The sequence below is a fragment of the Phalaenopsis equestris genome, unplaced genomic scaffold (assembly GCF_001263595.1).
Source record: "Phalaenopsis equestris unplaced genomic scaffold, ASM126359v1 Scaffold000428, whole genome shotgun sequence".
NCBI classification, from domain to species: domain Eukaryota; kingdom Viridiplantae; phylum Streptophyta; class Magnoliopsida; order Asparagales; family Orchidaceae; genus Phalaenopsis; species Phalaenopsis equestris.
This window is the reverse complement of record NW_018164869.1, coordinates 3,616,991-3,638,807: the sequence shown is the minus strand read 5'-3', so window position 1 is coordinate 3,638,807 and position 21,817 is coordinate 3,616,991. Positions and strand designations below refer to the sequence as shown.

Below are 21,817 nucleotides of genomic sequence, written 5' to 3'. Positions count from 1 at the left end.
CAGTTAAGGGATATTGAGTAAAGACTCAAGGAGAAGTTCCCAATAGAACCTCAAGCCATAGGAAAACCTCTTCACAACTTTATCGTCACATACACACACCAAATGCACAAAATTCAAAAAATTGCACGAGGTCGAACTTCAATTAAGCTTAAAGAATGGGTGAAAATGCGAACTTCTCCGGATGACCCCCGATGACGAAATGGACTGCGCCAACGCGTCCGGGACACCAATTTTAGTGGCAAAGAACACCCATATTACCACATTTCTGACACGAAAAAATTTGCACGCAAATCGATGAATTCATCAAAATGACCTCCGATGACAAAACGGACCGCGTCTGCACGTCCGAAATGTCAAAATTACTTAAAAGGAACATCCATTTTTGATATGTTATGACGTACAAATAAAAGAGGCGGATCAAATTTTATTTTTCAAATATTTGGTATTTTTATAATTATATCACTAATTATAATTTAATTTAAACCCTAAACCCTATTTACACCTCTACCCGCACTTTTAGGCCATCCCGTGGCTCGATCGGTCGCTCGTCTGCTCGGCCCTCGTGCCCTAGTTCACGTGTCTCCTCTATCGTTCGCGAATGAGCCCGAGCCTTTCTCTCCCGCGTCTCCTTTGTCATTCGCGCATGAGATGGCTCGCCTTCTTTCCTCACATGCGGCATTCCGCTGCCATTCGTGCACGCGGCTCGCCTCCTAGACCTCTGCTCGACCGAGCGGCTTTCCACCTGACCGACTCTTTCTCTGCCCTAGGCCGCATTTCCTCTTGCCTTAAATCCTTCCCTCCTCTCCTTTTACCTGATTTGCTCACCAAGGAGGCTGGCAGGTGTCTGCTCTTCTCCTCTCTTGCTTATAAAACCCATTTGGGGGAAGGTCTAAGATTGGCCGAAAATTTCTTGAGAAGGGGAGGTGCAGTCATTTTTTTTTTTGGTTAGTTCATCTTGTGTGTGTGCTTTAAATATTTCTGGAATTTTGTTTTGTTTGAAAAAAAAAGGGAAGGTTTTCAAGACAAGAGAGCTTTTGGAGGAACTTAGTGTTTTCTGTCTTTCTTCTTCATTGTTAGGAAAGCTACCTCTTTCTGTTTTGCTGTTCGAGAGGAGGTCTTCTTCCCCTCTGTTGTTCGAGGATCTTGAGGCTTGGATTTGTCAAACCGTGAGGAGTATTTGCGGGCTGCTGTTGGAGTGATTTTCTTGAATCTATCTTATACTTTCTTTGCTTTAAGTTTGCATAAAGAAAGAGATATTCTTCTCCTCTCCTCTATTTTGCAATATTTCGGATGACATGAAATATGGAAGCGAAATTAAAGCCTGTTCTGAAACTTAAGCATAAAATAGTCCATGAAAATATTAAAATGGAGCATGTTTTGGTTGCTTTCTTCTCCTTTTCTGCTCGAAATACATAGGAAGCATGCTTAGGCTTATTCTCACATGCAAATATTCTCCTTAAACTCCTGCTATTTCTATACTTATATGTTGGAAGTTGTGGCTTTCTTTATTTGCTCCTTGCTAAAGCAATTCGTAGATAAATGAAGGATGAGTTTTGTTAAAAAAAAAAAAGAGAAAGTTGGCTTGCATTTATTTTCTGCTTGAAATACATGAGAAGTCATGAGTATGAGCTTTGGAACAAGATTTGCCCATTTACAATTCATGTTAGAATTTATCTTTAACAAAGAGATACGTCGGCTTTAGGGATGTATGCACACTCATATATTTCCTATTAGTTGTTACTATTCGGAATATATTTTGAATGCAACATCTTGAAACATGAGATTTTGATAGGGCTGATTTTAATAGCTCTATTTTGCCCCCTGTGTGGGGCTCAGTTTAGCCTCTATGCTGCTCGTTTTTGCCCTTTCTGCTGGGCTCGGTTTGCCTCCCCTGTGTTGGCTCGGTTTTGGAATTGGATCTTGGCTGGAAATGTTTTCATCTGTTTCATTTATTTGGATGATTTGATTTTTGGCTCAATGAGGCCGAAATTATAGTTGAAAGGTATATTTTGTTTTAGCCCATTTAGTGGTTTCGGTTTTGATGCATTCGAGATGAATGAATGTTGGAAACTATTCTCTATTTTCCTACTTTTAATGTGACTCGATTTTAGTTCTTTTGAAATAAGAAAATGCTAGATGTTATTTCCCTTAAGCTCGGTTTGCCCCTCTCTTGGGGTCGATTTGGGCTCTAATTTGGTGATTTATGTAGGCTGAAGTCCCTTGTTGTTTTGGACTATTTCTTGAGCTTGGTTTGCCTTTGTATTGGGCTAAGGTTGCCCCTTTGGGTTGCTGCCCCTTTTCCTGGCTCTGCCCGTAAGCTTGTTTGGGGCTAAATTAATGACTGTTTGGGAGCTTTTAAACTGCTAGCTTTGCTATAGCAAAACTGTAGGAAGCTGTTGTTGGTTGTAGGAGGTTCAGAATTGTTGTTTGGAGCAGTTTGGAAGCTTAAAAGTGTCATTGATTGCTGTAGTTAGCTGTTTGGGTGTTGTAATTACTGTTTGCACTCATGTAGTTGGTAACTGGGCCCATATAAATGTTGTTTGGTGGCTATTTGACGACTGACTTTGTGGTGATTTTGTTCCTTTTTTGAGCCTTACTCGTGAGCTATTTGGAAGCCTGTTTTTGGGCTGTTTTCCTTCTCTTTGTCGTGCTTGCCCATTCACTCTCCTATGTATATCAAGGCAATGTAATGATAATACCCATGAGGGTTCTCTTTCACTATTCGTGGCCATGAATGGGGTTTGTTTCCCTCTTTTTTGCCTTTAGCCATGAACTTCATTGCTGCTGTCAGTATCGTATTTTGCTCGGTTTTAGCTTTCTTTTCATTTCTCCTGAATGTGGATCTTTTTCTTTAATTCTTTTATGATTGAAAATGTTTGATTTGGGATTAGTTTTCCCCTTTATTGCCCTTAGCTGCAAATCTTAATGTGGTGAATATTCACATTTGCTATGAAGGACTATGTTTTTAAAGTTTTACTCGCCACATTTTGAAGTTTTATTCGTGAAGGTTTAAGTTACATTTTGAGACTTTTAAATCCTTGTTTGAAAGTGATTCGATCATTTTTTTTACGAGTGTAAATGCTTTTAGGCCGATGCACTTACGATTTTGCTCCCGACTTTACTGATTTGACTTTGTTTTAAAAAGTGGATCGACATCTTTTTTTGTTTGTTTTGTTTTTTTAACGGTTAAGTTAAAAATGAGAATTTCCAATTTAATTATTTTCGGAAATGTTTCATGATCTTAAAAAAAAATATGAAGAAAAGAGAAAGGGAGAGGAAATTAAAAATGAAATTTGGTCTGTTGAGATGATAGAAACCTAAATAGGAGATAAGATAGTAAACCAATCACAATTTCTTTCGCATAAGAAAGATGAAATTGTAATTAGAAGAATAGTTGAGATTTGGAAGAAATTAAGAGTTTAAATGACAATTAGGAGCATGGATTGAAAGATCAGTAGACTTGCATTTAGGTCCCTTAAGCTTTGAATAAACGTAAACACAATTGCTTTAACTAGGATTGAAGCACATTTCACACCCCTTTTGCAAAAATTATAGATTTACCCATAAGTCTTACGAGTCTGATAGCGAGCTAAGCTTGATCTAAAGATGTTCGAAGATTAATGGAAAAACACTTAATTGAAGATAGACACTTTAGAACACTTCAGGCTCAAACTAAAGTGTAGACTTCCTAGGTCTTAGGAGCACACCCTGAGAAAGTTCATCATCGTAATTTTCACATGAACCTAAGAAGTCAGACATCTGACCCTAGTTCATAAGTTAATTAGGACACTAGACACGATGGTGCACTAAGTTGTGGTTCATGACTGATTTAATTAAATAAAAAAATGAAATTCTTGCCTTAACTTGACCAAAAATGAAATCCAATGCTCTGGGATTTGAGCTTGAATCTTACACTCAGATCCTCCTGGCAATTGGGGATATTCTCAATATCACATATAAATCTCCTATTTTTGGTCCTTTATATGTGATGTTGTGTTTTGTTTTGTTTGTTTGTCTTTTTTCCTACGATTTGTCAGTTTTCTCGAGTTTTTCAGGTCGTGCTTTCTCCTATTTACACAGCACATACTAGCTAAGCTCAAAGGAGCAGCAGTCCTCTTAAATATACATGTTTAATTTACATTACAATATTTTATTTCACAGCATATTATATTGTTCTCCTAGCTTATTATACTATTTTCCTAGCATGTTATACTATTTTCCTGACATGTATATTGTTCTCCTAGTTTGTCATACTATTCTTCTAGCATGTTATATTATTTCTTTCTTCTTTTATATCACATGTTTTATTTGTTTTGATACACACTATACCTTAGTATGGGATAACCTAGTTGTTAGGTGCGTTTTCAAAACTAAAACTAAACCTGGAGGTGTTATGACGAAGAGCTTGGAGCGAATACGTGGGCAGCACGGTGAGGAACAACTTCAAAATGGATCTGCAATATCAAACATTTTCACGTCACCTATCACTCTCTTTAGTTTAAATAACAACCCCTAGGATTTCGAGGTAGTTTGTCTAGTGCAGCGTAAACCCTCATATATCACCTTTAGGCTTTTGCACAACCCTGGTTATGCAATTATAAGTCCTAACGCTTTAAGATTTCGAGGTGACCGTACGGTACGGTGTAAATCCTCCTATCTTTTTAGGCTATTTGCACAATCAGATATCGTGCGAATATAAATCCTGAATTATAAATAAATTGTAGGATTAAATATTAAATAACATCATTTCAAAGATATAAAGCCAAACAGTAGGATAGTTGGGAAGTCACCGGGATTTTCCCTGGATCTGTGATATCCCCTACTCTTCATATTTTGGATTCCTGCAAATAATTAATCATGTTTGAGTCACGCCCATTTGATTTTCCCATGTTCAATCTTGGAAACCTAAACTTTAAAATTTTGAAGGCAAAATCATTGATCTTAATCGAGAGTTTTCTTAAGTGACCCAAGTCATTTAAGATGTAATTAACTATAGGGGCTTACCTCTATAGGGAACTTGGAACCCATGTAAAATAAACTCTATCTAATCTTTATATTAGGTAGGGGAACGTGTTGACCTTATATAAAATATTTCGCAGACCAAACTGATGTCATAAATTCTTTAGTTTAGGTGATTGAGTCTACTACAGGTGATATGTTTATTCTTCGGGATAAGTGTATTACTTGTGGTATCGTGTTTAGTCACCCAAACTATTCAAAATGTGAGACTCGTTTGGTCTCACCTATTTTTAAATCAAAATGTTACTTTCAAAAATCATATTCATATCAAAATTATTTTCATATTTTTCCTATATTTTTCAAAATCAAATATAAACTGGCCGACAATGCATTAAACGTTCTAAAAATTCCCAGAATGATATCAATCAGCTTCAACAGATGCTGGAAGAAGTTACCTTTGCCAAACTAGAATCAAGAACAGAAGAAAAACTAATGGGTTAGTTTACAAAATTTAAATCCTAAAAACTTTCAAAAAAAAAAAAAGGAAGACTTGCATACATCCCACTCGATTCTTATGTATTTACATATCTAATACCTAAACTTCAATTTTCACATATATGACACCTTACCTATGCATGAAAAGGTGCATTTCACTTTATAAAAGTTAAAAAAGTAGTAGTTTTGGTGCGACATTAATGATTTGGGTGTTATAAATGTAAAAAGTATAGTTTAAGTGTTAGATATGTAAATACATAGCAATTAGGTGGCATGTATGTAAATGCTCCCTAAAAAATTCATTTAGTGTCTGGAACACACCTATTTATGTTTAGTAATAATAACAGCTTTTAGAGTTGTTCACATTCAAGAATGTAAATCATGCAAAAATCAGAGCAAATTTTGTGGCAGAATTTATTGGCGGATAAGTAAAAGATTGTCATTGGCTGAGAAAACAACAAAAAAAAGTTTATTTTAGACCTTATAATAGTATGACCTCTCGGTCTATAAAATATGAAATAAAATAAAATGATTAAAGTAAAAGAATCTAGTATTCTTCAAAATCTACTTTCAAAAGCAAATTGTAGAAGCTAACAAAATAATATTCTTATCTGCATGAATGACAAGCCATATGACAGGTAAGATGAACAGAGAATAAATATTGAGAAAATATACTTAGAAGGCTATGTTCTCTAAGAAAAAACCAAATTAGAAAAGTAAGCCTCCATGGCGATCATTAGATACACAACACTAGTAACATTGTTATTTACAAAATTAGCAGCCAAATAAATTTTTGACCTACCGAATCCATGCATTGACATGTATCACGATCAAACCATTGAGAATTTGATAAAAATGAAAATTAAGAGTTAGGATTTTATTAGAGTGACAATATGAAGAATAGACGAAAGAGGGTGCTAGATTTGTAAATAGCAATGTTAGAGTGCTTTGTATGTAATAGCCAAAACAAGAAAAAAATATTCATCCAAGCTAGCCACTAGAGAATAATGGAAGATTTACATGCATAACACCAATTCCTATACACAGCCACTAAAGAATAACAGAAAATTTACATGCATACCATTCAATTCCTGTACATTTACATATCTAACACCTAAACTTCAATTTTTACACATATACCATCTTACCTATGAATGAAAAGGTGCATTTCACTTTTTAGAAGTTAAAATAGCGGTGCAGGTGTAAGATATGAACATACATAGGAATTGGGGGGTACGTATGTAAATACTCAAAAAAATAATTCATTTTGGAGATGAATACCTGTCCATAGCCTACATCAACGCCATAAACAAAGGATGCTCCATGCTGAAGCAGACAATCAGTAAAGCCGCCGGTTGAAAGCCCCGAATCAAGTGCTACCTTTCCAACAACATCAATGCTAAGTTGTTCAATAGCAGCCTCTAGCTTGAATCCTGCTCTGTTGAAGAGTTATTCAACAGAAGGCAAATAATAGTAAGTTGAAAATAGAAATTATAAATCAGATAAAATATGCGGACTTTTGAACGAATCATCACCTACATACATATTTTGGAATCTCAGCTTTAATCTCTACAACTGATTTCTCAGATACAGGTGTTCCAGCTTTATTTATCACTCTTCCATCTACCGAAACTTTTCCTGCAGAGAGAATCATTAAAAAAAGGGAAATTTACATTCCTAGCAGAAAATTCTTGTATTCACATATCTCACACCTAAACTTTCATATTTACATACATAGCATTTTGGTTCTTTAAAATCGTGCATGAAAAAGGTATAGCTTACCTTTAAACAGTGGTAATAGTGCTATTTTTTATGTGGTATTAAAAATTTGATTGCTATGTGTGTAAATATAAAAGTTTAGGTGTGCTGACACATATTTTCACAAATAAATTAAGGGCTAGCAATTATTTTTCTTCATGATCCAAATAACTCAACATGAATATATAAAAGATAAGCACCTACAATTCGAGATGTGGGGGATCTCTCCCAAATCCTATAATTCGAGAGATAGCTCGCTACAGAAGAAATTCAAAATAGTGTCTGAATTTTTTACACTGTTATTTGCATCAGATTGGATACTGTTACGCAGCGGAAAATAGTTAATGTTATCTGCAGTGGACTTTGCGTCGGATTTGCCTCTGATTATTCGACGCAAAAGACTATCCATTAAAGGCTAAATTTACATTGGTGTTGAGACAATTTGTGAGTCTCATTTGCGTCAAATAAATCGAGGCAAAAGATTTACTTAAAAGCGTCGAATAATGCTGACGCAAAGTAGACAAAAAATCCAACGCAAGAGAAATAAAATACCCATCCCATGCTCTCTGTTTCATTTTCTTTTACGCACGCCCCCGAAACCCTCAAACCTGCTCTTCTCCCCTCTCACGATGCTAAAACTCTCTCCTGATACCTCAACGTCGTCGTCACCCTCACCGTCACCGATCAACCTCGCCCTAGCCAACAGTGTTGTTGCTCTCTCCCAGTTCTGTGACTGATCGAGGAAGGTAATGATATTTGCCCTTTTTTTCCTTTTAAAATTTTGGTATATAAGATTTGAAGTTTAGGTGTTAGGTATGTACATACATAAGATTTCAGTGGTATGTATCTTATGTATTGAAGTTTAGGTGTTAGCTATGTATATGCATAAGTATTGAGTGGCATGTATGAGAATCAAGATGGGGATGCTATTAGTAGATTTCAAGTTGGTTGATTGAAATAGTGGAGTAATGCAACGGGACTATTATTAAAAGTGACGTTGATATAGATGAGAACGTAATTATTCATAGAATCCAAGTTGGTTGGTTGAAGTAGTGGAGTAATGCATCAGTTCTATTGTTCAAAGTGACGGTGATATAGATGGGGATGTTATTTGTAGAACTCACGTTGACTGATTAAAGTGTACGAATGCATCGGGTCTATTGTTTAAAGTAATGGCGATATAGATAGGGATGTTATTTGTAGAATTCACGTTGACTGGTTGAAGTGGAGGAATGCATAGGATCTATTGTTCAAAATGATGGCGATAATGGGGATGCTACTTGTAGAATTCACGTTGACTGGTTGAAGTGAAGGAATGCATCGAGTTATTGTTCAAAGTGACGGTGATATAGATGAAGATTTTATTAGTAGAATTCAAGTTTGTTGAAGTGAAGGAATGCATCAGGTCTATTGTGTGATAAAAAGTACCGCTTATACTACAAGGAAAATTTTATATGGCGGTGTTGAGACCTACGGTATAAAATTTTATAAGAAGTGAAAGAATGCACTATGGCGTAGAACGTTGGCCTTTAAAAGGGAATCATAAAAAAATTTTACTTGTTGCTGAGATGAGAATGCTTAGGTGGATGAATCAGTGCCTTGACACTTCGACACTTTGAGACAAAATGATATGTCAAAATATACGTGATAGGCTCGTTGTAGATCGAGTGGTGAACAAGATTAGATAGAGATGTCTTAGACATGGTTTAATCAAATTAAATGGCGACCAATTGATGAGCCTTGGGAGATCCCGAGATCTGTTTGACAAGTAATGTCGACTTTAAATATTCATCAGTATCTACTAATTCTACTTTTTGTAATAGTTGCACTGATCTGTAAAACTATAACTATGTTGCAGATGAATATTTGTAATTTGAGAACTTGGATGTATAACAAATTATTTCCAGAACGAAAAAAACTCACTGATGAGTTCTTGAATGATGTTGAGAAATTCATGCATGTGGCACTAAAGCTGCTCATTTAACGTTCAGAGGATAAGTTTTGAATTCCCTATGCGAAGTATGAAAATCAAGCGTGTCTGCAACCCAAATAAGCTAAGTTGGATCTTTATCGCAAGGAATTTGAACCAAATTATTGGTACTGGATTGCACATGGTGAGCAAGAAAGAACTAGAAGTTCAGTATGATCAAGGAAATACCTCAACAAGTTATGACACTCCAGCAACGGAATATGATATTACCACATACGAAGCAATGATTCATGATACTCACAGAGCTCATTTTGTTCAGAGCGTTCCACACGTAAGTGAAACACCAAACAACGAATCACATCAATTCTATGATCAACTGAACGGTGCACAACCTTTATGGGATGGTTGTATTACATATAAAGTAATCAGTGATGCTGAGAATGTTGAGCATCAAATCCGATTTTAACATTCCCACAGAAGCATTCAATCAAGTAACAACGTTATTGAAAGAAACGAACCCAATAGAGAATTTGGTGTTGGATGATTTGTATAGAAAAAAAATTAGTTTCAAAGTTAGGGTTACAGTCTGAGAAGATTAATTGTTGTGTTAATTACTACATGATATATTACAAGGTCGATACAATCAAGACAACTAGCTGATTTTATGGTGTTGATAGATTCAAACAAATGGGGCGAAATGGTAAAAATTTGAAAAATATTATATACAATTGTCTATTTTGTTTTTGGTGTATATCTCAGCCTTAAAGGTTATTCTCTTCTATGCATATAGCTCCTCACATGATTTGTCACAGTACTGAATCTTTTGATGCTAATTCGATTAGTCATCCGCCACATTGTGATGTCTGGAGACATTTTGATCGTACTTATCCGGACTTCGCAGCAGAGAACACAAAGTTAGACTTGGCATATGTGCAGATGGTTTCACCAGTACAGTCAAGCCACAACATCGTATTCATGTGGTCAGTAATTATTACACCGTATAATTTGCCCCTATATATGTGCATGATCGTGTCATTCTTATTTCTGACGTTGATCATACCATATCCACATAACTCAAAGGAGAAAATTGATGTTGACTTACAACCATCGATTGAAGAGCTTCAAATGTTATGAGAGACGGGTGTGCTTACTTATGACATCGCTACAAAACAGAATTTTCAATTGAGAGTGACTCTTATTTGGACAATTAATGATTTATTGGCCTATGGGATGCTAGCTGGTTAGAGCACAGTCAGGAAATTGGTTTGTCCTTACTGCATGAATATGTCGAAGGCATTTACTCTGAAATATGGCTGGTTTGAGTGTCACTGAAGATTTCTAGGCCGTGATTACTCATCTAGAATGAACAAAGATGCATTTTTCAAAAACAGGGTTGAAAGATCAAGTCCACCCCCCATGATAACTAGAGTCAAAATATTGCAGATGATTAGTAAAGTACCAAAGATCACCGAAAGACCAAAATTAGCTTCAACTAGTCTTTCTGACTTCGGTGTCACAAACAACTAAACAAAACAGAGTATATTCTGGGATCTTCCATGCTAGAAGACTAATTTATTAGACATAATCTCGATGTTATGCATCTTGAGAAGAAATTTTTTTGATAACATATTCAATATTGTGATAGATATCAATGGTAAAACAAAAGAAAATGTAAAAGCTAAAATGGAAAAGAGTGTTGCAAGAGGACCTTAGAACTTCAAGAGACAAATGCAAGATAATTAATAAAGCTCAAAGCCATATATTGTTTTACATTAGATCAACGGAGAATAATATTGACTGGGTGAATTCTTTGAAGTTTTCCAGTGGCTAACTCAATTTGAGTCGTTATTTTGACTTGGGAACGGGAAAGGTGTTTGGCATGAAAAGTTACAATTGTCATATATTTATACAGTGCTGAAAATCTATTGCATTTTATGTGCTACCGAGGTCGGTACTTGATCACTTGATCGAAGTATATTATTTAGAGAGTTGTGTGCAGGGACTCTAAATGTTAACTCGTTGGGAAGTCTTGATGCGAGTATTCTCTTATTATAATGCAAGCTCGAGCGGATATTTTCTCTTAGTTTCTTTGACTATATGAAGCATCTACCTATACATCTATGTTATAAGGCTATACTAGAGGGTCCAATGTAGTATTGATGGATGTACCCTTTCGAGAGGTAACTTTCTGATATATACAATTGCGAGTTGCATTTTATTTCATATTAAACTATCATCATATGCAATGTAAACAACCTTTGTATCTCTGTGTTGCAGATTTTTAAATAAAATAAAAAAATAGTTAAGAAAAAAACACATCCAGAGGGATAGATATGCAAAACATACTCGCTGAGGGAAACAATTACTTTTTGCTCTTATTATTTTCAGTAAGGAAAGCAGATATGACATATTGTAAATAACATGTCGTCACAGCTAGAATTATCTATATTTCAAATATCATTGGAGCCATCAGAAAGGCAATGTACACGATGTCTAAGCGGTAAAAAAAATTTGGTAACTGCGACGAAATTCAGTCATTTATATAGTAAGATTCATGGTGCACAATCTCAATACTGTCATTTATTATTAAAAATATTATATATATACTAATTAACTCGAAAATACAAATAATAATGATGTGAGCTGATTATTTATCGACAGCTTTAACATGGAAGATGAGTCTCTAATAAGCAAAAGAGTTGAAGCAGAACTTCCGACATGGTACAAATTATATGTATATTGAAGCAACTCTTCAAATGACATGTACGCAATATAATCGTCACACTCGAAGTTAGACCAATTGTTCTCTAAAATTATTATAAGTCCAAAATACAAGCAATAGAATCATGAATTAGAGATTACTAGATCTTTCTTAGGGATCTAATTGCAGGGTTTCTATATGGTGGATATTTGATGTAAATAATTATAGATTTCATACGAGTTTCTAGTGTAAAAGAAAGAAAAAATATAACTGTAATATCGCTATTAGACGAAACACACAAATAGCGGGACTAGCTATTACGCTGTACTTAAAGAAGTAATTCAATTAGAATATCTGAGTAATGCTACACACATTATATACTTGTTCAACTGTCAGTGGTTCGATCCTGTTCCGAATCTAGGAACCCAAAATATATTCTGCGTAGTTCTGCTATGTATGACAACGAAATCAGAAAGACGAGTTGAAGCTAACTCAAGTCTCTCGGTGATCTTTGATACTTCACTGGTCATCTGCAATATTTCGACTCCAGTTATCCTACGGGGTGAACTTGATCTTTCAACCCTCTTTATGAAAAAATCATCTTTATTCCATCTAAATGGGTGATCGCAGCCTAAAAATCTTCAGTGGCAGTCGAACTAGCTAATTTTTCTTCCATGTTTCACAGTAAATGCCTTCAACATATTCATACAGTAAGGACAAACCAATTTCCCGGCTTTACTCCAATCAGCTAGCATTTCATGGGTCGAAAAATCACTAATTGTCCATATATGAGTCACTCTCAATTGAAAATTTTATTTCGTAGCGATATCAAAAATAAACACCTGTCTCCCATAACATTTGAAGCTCTTCAATCAAAGATTGTAAGTAGACGTCAATTTTTCCCTTTGGGTTATGTGGATCAGATATGATCAACTTTAGAAATAAGAACGATATGATCATGCACATATAGAGGGGCAAATTGTACGACATAATAATTACTGGTCAGCATGAATATGGGATTGTGATGTGATTATACAAGATGAAACCATTTGCACATAAGTCAAGTTTAACATTGTCTGCATCAGATGTAAGTCTGAATAAGTACGATCAAAATGTCACAGCCTCACCATGTGATGGATGACTCATCAAATTAGTATTAATAGATTCAGTATTGTGTCAAGTCATGTGAGGAGTTGTACGCATAAAAGCGAATATCCTTTGAAGTCGGGGTTTGAGCGAAAAATAAAAGAGGCGGTCGTATGTAATATTTTTTTTATTATTACCCTTTTGCTTCCTTTGTTTGAATCTATCAACAACACAAAATTGGCAAGTCATCTTAAATGCATTGGCCTTGTAATATATCATAAAGCCATTAGCACAACAATCAATCTTCATATATTGTAACCCTAACTTTGAAACTAACTCTTTTATTATGTATAGATCATACAACACTAAACTCTCTGTAGGGTTCATCTTACTACTTGATTAAATGCTTCTTTGAGAATGTTAAAATAAGATTTAATTCTTAACATTCTCAGCGCCACTGATAACTCCATCTGAGCAGTGCAACAATCCCATAAAAGTTATTGTGCAACATTCAGTAAGTCATAGAACTGGCACAATTCGTTGTTTGATGTTTTACTTTTATGTGGAACGCTTTGAACAAAATGGGCTCTGTGAGCATCATGAACTATTTCTTCATTTGTGTTAAAATTATATTCCTCTGTTAGAGGACCATAACTTGCTGAGCACCTCCCTGATCATACTAAACTTCTAGTTATTGCTCACTATGTGCAGTTCAATACCAATGATTTGGTTTGATTCACTTGCGGTAAAGATCCAACTTAATTTTTTCGGACCGCAGATACGCTTGATTTTTGTGCTTCGAGCAAGGAAATCAAAACTTATCCTCTGAACGATGAATGGACAGCTATGATGTCACCTGCACGAATCTCTCAACATCATTCAAGAAATTGTCAATGAGTTCTTTTTGTCCTGGAGATTATTTTGTTATACATCTAAGATCTCAAATTACGAATATTCATCTGTATCATAGATGTAGTTATACAGATCGATGCAATTATTACGAAAAATAAAAATTAGTCAATATTTATCAATATTTGAAGTCGACATTATTTGGTTAAGCAGATCTCAGGATCTTCCAACGCTCATCAGTTGGTCGAAATTTAATGTGATTAAACCATGTCTATCTAATCTTGTCGGTCATTCGATCTATGACAACCCTATATATATATATATATTTATCATTTTGTCTCTAAGAGTCAAGGCACTAATGCATCCACTTGAGAATTATCATCTTAGCAACAAATAACTTTTTTTTATAATTCCCTTTTAAAGGCCAACATTCTACGCCATAGAGCATTGCAGGTCTCAGCACCGTCATATAAATTTTTTCTCGTAGTATAAGCGGTACATTTCTATCACACAATAAACTATCACACAATAAACATTTCTATCACACAATAAACCCGATGCATTCCTCCACTTCAACCAACCAACTTGAATTCTATTAATAAAATCCCGATCTATCACCGTCACTTTAACAATAACTCGATGTACTCCTCTACTTTAACCAACCAACGTGAATTCTACAAATTATAACATCCACATCTATATCGCTATCACTTTGAACAATGAACCCGATGCGTTCCTCCACTTCAACCGGTTAACGCAAATTCTACAATAGCATTTCCATCACTTTAAACAATAGACCCGATGCATTCCCCACTTCAACTAGTCAACGTGAATTCTAAAAATAGCATCCCCATCTATATAGTCATCACTTTGAACAATATAACCAATGCATTCCTCCACTTCAACCAGTCAATAAGAATTCTACAAATAACATCCCCATCTATAACATCGTCACTTTGAACAATGGAACCAATGCATTAGTCCACTACTTCAACCAACCAACTTGAATTCTACTAATAACATTCTCCATCTATATCAATGTCACTTAGAACAATAGACCCGTTGCATTACTCCACTACTTGACCTAACCAACTTAAATTCTACTAATAACATCCCCATCAAGATTCTCATACATACCACTCAATACTTATGTATATACATAGTTAACACCTAAACTTCAATACATAAGGAGATTTGCATTCATACCTATGAAACATTAATGTATATATGTACCTAAAACCTAAACTTCAAATCTTACATACATAACAAAATTTTAAAAGGAAAAAAAATGCGGCAAATAGCATTACCTTCCTTGATCGTTCATAGAACTAGGAGAGAGCGGCGACACTGTTGGCTAACGCGAGGGCCGGCGGCAGTGAGGGAGACAACGAGATATGGGCGATCGGTGACGGGAGGTATCGGGAGAGGGTTACAATGTTGCGAGATGGAGGAGAAGAGAAGCAAGGGTTTCAAGGGTGGGGGGGCGAAGAAGAAATTGAAACGGAGAGCGCGGGATAAGTATCTTAGATCTTTTTTGTCGGATTTTTCATCAACTTTGCGTCGGCTTTGTTCAAGACTATTAAGTAAATCTTTTGTGGCGATTTATTTGACGCAAATCTGACTCACAAACCGCCGCAACAACACTGCAAATTTCGTCGTCATGAAAGAGTCTTTTGCGTCGAATAATGAAAGGCAACTCCGATGCAAAGTAGCTGCAAATAATATCATCTATTTTCCGCCATGTAACAGTCACCAATTCGACACAAATATCATATGCTATTTTGAACTTCTCATGTGAGTCAATGAGCTCCTGGCAATATGTTTTTTGATCTTAACAATGAAATGAGAATCACTATCATTACTTGTTTCTATGAAGAAATTAAATAATCCAAAATCAGATCAGATGAATTTGACTCTTGGTCCCTTCATAATCTAATACCCAAAGTATGTGGCAAGCCTCTTCTTATAAACTTCTATGAAGTATATAAGATTTAATCCATGTTAGTTGTGGTAATCTTGCTCCATCAAAACGTCAAGTTTCAAAAAATACTTCCCGCTATAAAAGTAGATAATCAATAAAAGGCTGGATTTTTTCATAGTTTCCAACAACCATATAAGATATAAAAGGCTTCAACTTCTCCATATTGGCCGGTGACTACATCTTCATGTATGGCGGGAGTTCAACCCGAAAGTATTATGTACAATCTTTCAAGAATTTTACAAGATTCACATGTGATTGCTTTAGCTTTTGTCTTCTTAATTGAGAAACATTTGCCCAAGTGTACCAAGACGGGATTTCCTACTTAAAAGTGGTAAAAAAACTTATAGAAAAACCAGCAGATTCTCATAAATCTTCACAAATTAGTCATTATCCACAAGTCTGAACCACTCCTTCATTTTCACCTTTGTATGATCAATGTTAATTTCTCCATTGCCCACCTCATAATCAAGATAAAGGAGGGAAATTTCAAAAAATTTACACTTTCTTAATTGAGATGGATGATGTTGTTATACTAGACATCGCACCATCCTTAATGCTTTAAGTGATCTTCCCATGATATGCTGAAGAATGAGATATCATCTAGATAGATGATAACAAAGTCATGCAAGTTTTATCATATGACAATGTTAATCAACCTCATGAAAGTAACAATGGCATTATAGAGTTGCATCATCTACCTTGCAGAAATGCATCCCTTCATGTGTCCACCTCACTGTTATGCACCTGATGATAACCAGATTTGAGATTTAACATGATGAAGAACGGGACAGGCTTCAATTGATCCAATAGGTTATAAATGTCTTACAACTAATAACAATTATTTATCATTATAATAAGTACATAAAAATTGATGCATAGCCACCATGTGGCATGATGACTCCATTCCTACTTTTTGATCTCCCTAACCTCTATTATAAAATTTTAATGCATCAAGATATTTGGTAGCAATGCAATAGAAATCAATTGGATATTATTCTCATTAGATCATTTTTTGTGACAACTATCGTACCTACTTGAAGTGCAATGTATATGCCCCCAATAACTACTATAAGCATAATGTAAGAAAGCAAGAATCATACCTTCATGATAGGCAAACAAAGCAGAAGCAAAAAGTTTTATGTAGTATATATATGTTTGCCAACCTGTCAGTTATGATATCTATTGCTAGAACTCCACAGCCAGTACTTTAACATGGACTACTAAAGATAAATTGATAGATGCAAGTGGAATCATCTCACACAACATTGGATGACACAGAGTTCAACAAAGATTGGTGATCAATTTTCAACATTAAACTCTTTTAAATCAAGCAAAGGGTGAGTAGGATGTGGAGTGCCCTCCAAATTCAACTTCTATACAAGCTCAGTAGACATTAAAAAATTTTGGTTGTCAGCGTCAATGATGGAGTTGATTACCTCCTGCTTGATTGATATTCTCAAGATAAACAAAATCCAGGCATCAATATTAGAGAATGAATCCGCCATTATATCCCTAGACATTGCCATTCAATAGGTAGACAAATCCGACTAGCCATTACACTCAACATATTGTTGTCTTCCGCAATGACAATAATCTTAGATTTCCCATTCTTCTTTCCATTTTAAAAAGGAGTTACAATGCACACCTTCCTTCATTTCTCGCTGACGTGAACAAATATTTGACAACAGTTGCAAAACTTTCCCGAGGTATTTGTTGATGGCTTAGTTTTTTTCAAAATTACTTGATTTTTTTTCGTTTTATCTCTGAAAGACAAAGCCCCTTATCCTTTATAAGGTTCTTGGGGCCTGTCCTTTTTATCTTGAATCTTGTGTTCTATCACCATTGAAATGGTTCTGACTTGGTTGAAGTCTAGAGTAAGACACGGAAAAAGTTATTAGCACTTTAGAAGAAAAGATAGAGAGTGCTATAAGAGAGTTTATACAAGCCAAGGTAAACTCCCAATGTCATTGTTCGTCATTCGAGCTTCATGATGTTATCTTGCACGGATTGATTTTGCCATTCACCACATTTTCCATCGATCTTTAACATAGCTCATCAAGTAGAACTCAATTACATATCAACCACTTGGACTGTCCATAGAGAATGTCTTGTTTAGCATTATTACCCTTCAAGCGGATATTCCACCAAATTAAGACATGATGGCTTAGGGTCCATTTGGGGCCAGCAGTGCGGTGGCAATGCAGCACTGCACTAAAATTTTGTTTGTTTGGACAAACTGAGTTTTGATAGCTTTTTCAAAAAACTGCCATTGAAATCAGCATTTTCCCACCGGTCCTAGCTAGGTGCGGTGGCAGTGTTCGGAGTTATGATTTTTTCAAAAAAAAAAAAAATTGTAATGGCCACCACAACTTTTTACAACATCAGATTATTCTTCAGCAGCTTCACAGCTTCTTCTTATGAACTGCAGCTGCCCCAAATAGACTCTTAATTTAAACCGAATAAATACCATCTAGTCATGAAAATTGTAACTATATAGAGAGAAGTACGCCCCTAATTGGATGATTCATGAATTTTTTTTTTTTTTTACATGATCACTTTATAAGCGAGAATTTTCATTTTGGTTTTCGCTTTAAAGGGTCTAGTACATCATTCATCATAGTGATATCCTCACCTTCTTCATTCCCATCATGTTAACTTTTTCTGAGTATTTATTAGAGCCTAGAAACAGACAATAAACTGTAAATGAAGTCACTTGGATCCAAGATAGTGATAGTGTATTGCAACTTCATCCACTCCACCATCATCAACATTTATTATGTTAACCTAACCACTTTTTTGAGTTGAATTACAAGATGACTCGTTTTCAATCATTATTTCTTTGTTTTTCCCTATTTGCTTCATTCAGTGTGATTATACAAAAAATAATTCTCGTGTTGCTTGATATCCTCTCCTCATTTGTATCAGGCACCAAGAAGGAGCTATGATACCAACTTGTCCCAAACTAACTTGATTAGAATAAGTTAGAATAGCTAATATCCACAATTAAGAGAATTGAAGAGCATAAAGGGGTTAAAAACAGACGCCATAAACATAAACAATGTTTGGAAATACAAAAAAAAAAGGAAAACTTACAACCTAAGCTATTTGAGAAATAGTTAAACTATAGAGAATATTTTTTCTAATACAGAGAGAGAAATATGTCTACAAGATAACAAAGAAACATTAGCTAGAATTAAATTGCGTTAAGGGCCCTGCTAACTAACTATTCATTTCAATAGACAGAACAATAAAAATCTAGAATTAGAAGCCCGCTACTCTTTCGCATGATGGTTATTAACTAATTCTTTATTCATTCTACACTAATTAAAACAATTTCTTTCCTGTTGCCCATCCTAGTCAGTTAAGTCAACCAAGCATGAGCTGTCTTCCAGTTTCATTCTCCCTCCTTTGCTCTTTGATTGGAAACCTATCTTCTTTAAGACCAATTGAGTCTCAGAGCTGACCAAATTTCCAGCCTTCTACAAGTTAAATAAGCGAGGTAGTGTAGATTTACAATACAAGAAAATAAGAAGTAAATGACCGTATCAGAAAATGGGAGAATAGAGAATCTAAATAATGCTGAATCTTGGCTCAAAAAATTGGCGAGTCTATCCTGAAAACCAATGAGAAAGGACGAACAGTTGTCTTGAAATCAGATAGATGTCCTGAACAAGAAATCTATAAAACTGTGGGGGACAGTGGACACCTACAGTTATCATGTTAGCTGACTGAAATGTGGACATTCCGCTTGAATATAAAATTGGGATATTTACATACATAGCACACAATTCATATGTATTTACATATCTCACATATAAACTTTCATATTTACACATATACTACTCAAATTTTTAATATCACATCAAAATAGCATCATTATCACTTTAAAAAGCATCACATTTTAAAGCATAGGTTCAAAAGTACCAAAGTGCTACGCATTTAAATATGGAGATTTATGTGTTAGATATATAAATACATAAGAATTGTGTGATACATTGTGAATTTCCCTAGAAAATTTTGGGACGTCAATTGAAATTTCTGCCTGTTCCCTTAGCTGGATCGCAAGATCACAGATCAGTGAAATCCTGCCATTAACCCCCACACCCCCCAACACACCCCACCCCCACCACCAACCAATAGAGAAGCTACATCCCAAATGCTGCTTTCCAAAAGGCTTTTGGCTCTACAAAAACTGCACCTACTGGAATCCTCCCTAAAACCAAGACACAACCTGAAAAAACCTCAACAAAATTATCTCTCTCAAAAGGACAGGGTACAAATAGAATAGCCATCTTCCCTCTAGGATCCTAAATTACTAAACTGTTGCTATGAAGGTAAGGAAAAAAAAACAACCCTACACTAATTAGTTAATTATAAGTACAACTAAGGGCTAAAATCAGTTTATAACTGTCAATAAAGATATCATCAGACTTGTTTTCTCATTGAAAAAGACTTCACCTCCCTGATTTGCGCCTCTTCTTCTGCTGGACAACAAGAAAGTTGGTTGACATTACATTCAAAACAACAAACTGATACTTTCTCTACAAATCTGCTAATAGTTCTGTTTTCTCCATGTTCCAGTCCTTGGCTAAACTCTGCACAACAAATTGGCACTACAACAGTAGGCTGCAAAAGGAACCTACAATGCTAGGATCAATTAGAGGAGGTGGCGAGCTGCTAAGGCATAGAGAGAGATTACCGGTGATTTGGACTTTTGGAGAGAATTGGATGATTGGAGGAGAGGGGCAGGAAAGAAGAGAAACAATTTTCAAGGTAATTGAATAATTTGTCATTGTTGAAAAGGGGCTTATAGAAAATTACTTCACAAGATAAAATATAATTCAATTCCAAACAAACTTTACAAAAGAATGAAAGCTTTATCTAAAAATAATATCAAATTAAAACCAAAATACAGCATGGTTGTTATATGAATCAAGCCTCATCCCAAAGTTGACCAATCTAGATAAGGTCTTATCGTGGTTGGCCAACATTATACATGTTGTCACTGTGATCTTCAATCAACGGTCCAAATCATAGGGCCTAAAATCTATTTTATAGTATGTTTGATTGATAATCTAATTCCTTGGTCTCAATAATGCGATCATCATCTCAACAAATCTCCATCAATAAGTCAGATAGTATGAAATCAACTAATAATATTTCTTGATTCCTTTACGATTAGATGCCCAAATTATGTAAGAAGTTTCTTTTTAGGCTTTCTTTGAAATGAACAGCTGGATTGACCATCCCCTTCATGATCTAATCTCTAGATCAAAAATTGAAAATAATATTACATTAGAGGGCAGTATGTGATTTAGCAAGCACTTTGGGGTAACAACTAGATCAACTCAAATCAAGAGCTATAATAATAAATTTTTGGGCCACTTACATACATACCACCCAATTCCTATTCATTTACATATCTAACAACTAAACTTTGCTTTTTCTGCATTTCTACAACCCAAATGTTTCATACCACATCAAAAATACCACTATTTTAACTTTTAAAAAGTGAAATACACCTTTTTATGCATAGATGAGCTAGCACGTGTGTAAAAATTAAAATATAGATGTTAGATATGTAAATACAATGTTATTGAGTGGTATGTACGTAAATCTTCCTAAATTTTTGGTGGACAAGGATTGAAAGATAAGGGATCAAATAAAATATAACTGGAGTTGGATTGCCATTGAAGTTAACAGTGCTTGTAAAAAAAAAGGCATCACCTCTTTAATGGAATCCAAAAACAAGGATGCAAGTCAAAAGGTACTAATAGTCTAACACAAATATAAAGACAATCATAGCTTGAACCTTAAGAGGGAAAGTTTTCAGGCTTATTGGTCAGAAATGAAATATATAAAAACCGACGAAGTATTTAGGCTTACTGGCCGTTATATAACTTCTACAACATTAAAAGCTGATCACTCCCACATCCCTTTGATTACCTAGTCTATCACATTGCCAGCATGGTCCTTGAAAATAAAGCCATCCCTAAGAAAAGAGCCAACATGGTTTAGCTTAAAACCATAGTGTCCGCAATCTTCCATCAGCATCTCA

General features: G+C 35.2%; 1 protein-coding gene across 2 annotated transcripts in view; it reads right to left on the bottom strand.

The window, feature by feature from the left end:
• LOC110027540 (hemolysin A) overlaps positions 1-21,817 on the bottom strand; it is a 30,215-nt gene that overhangs the window by 4,372 nt on the left and 4,026 nt on the right. For both annotated transcript variants that reach the window (XM_020729015.1, XM_020729014.1), the window contains exons 4-5: positions 6,990-7,092; positions 6,736-6,892 (exon numbers count right to left, since the gene is read on the bottom strand). In XM_020729015.1, the coding sequence (XP_020584674.1) occupies positions 6,736-6,892; positions 6,990-7,092 (260 nt within the window). The remainder of the gene's footprint in view (positions 1-6,735; positions 6,893-6,989; positions 7,093-21,817) is intronic.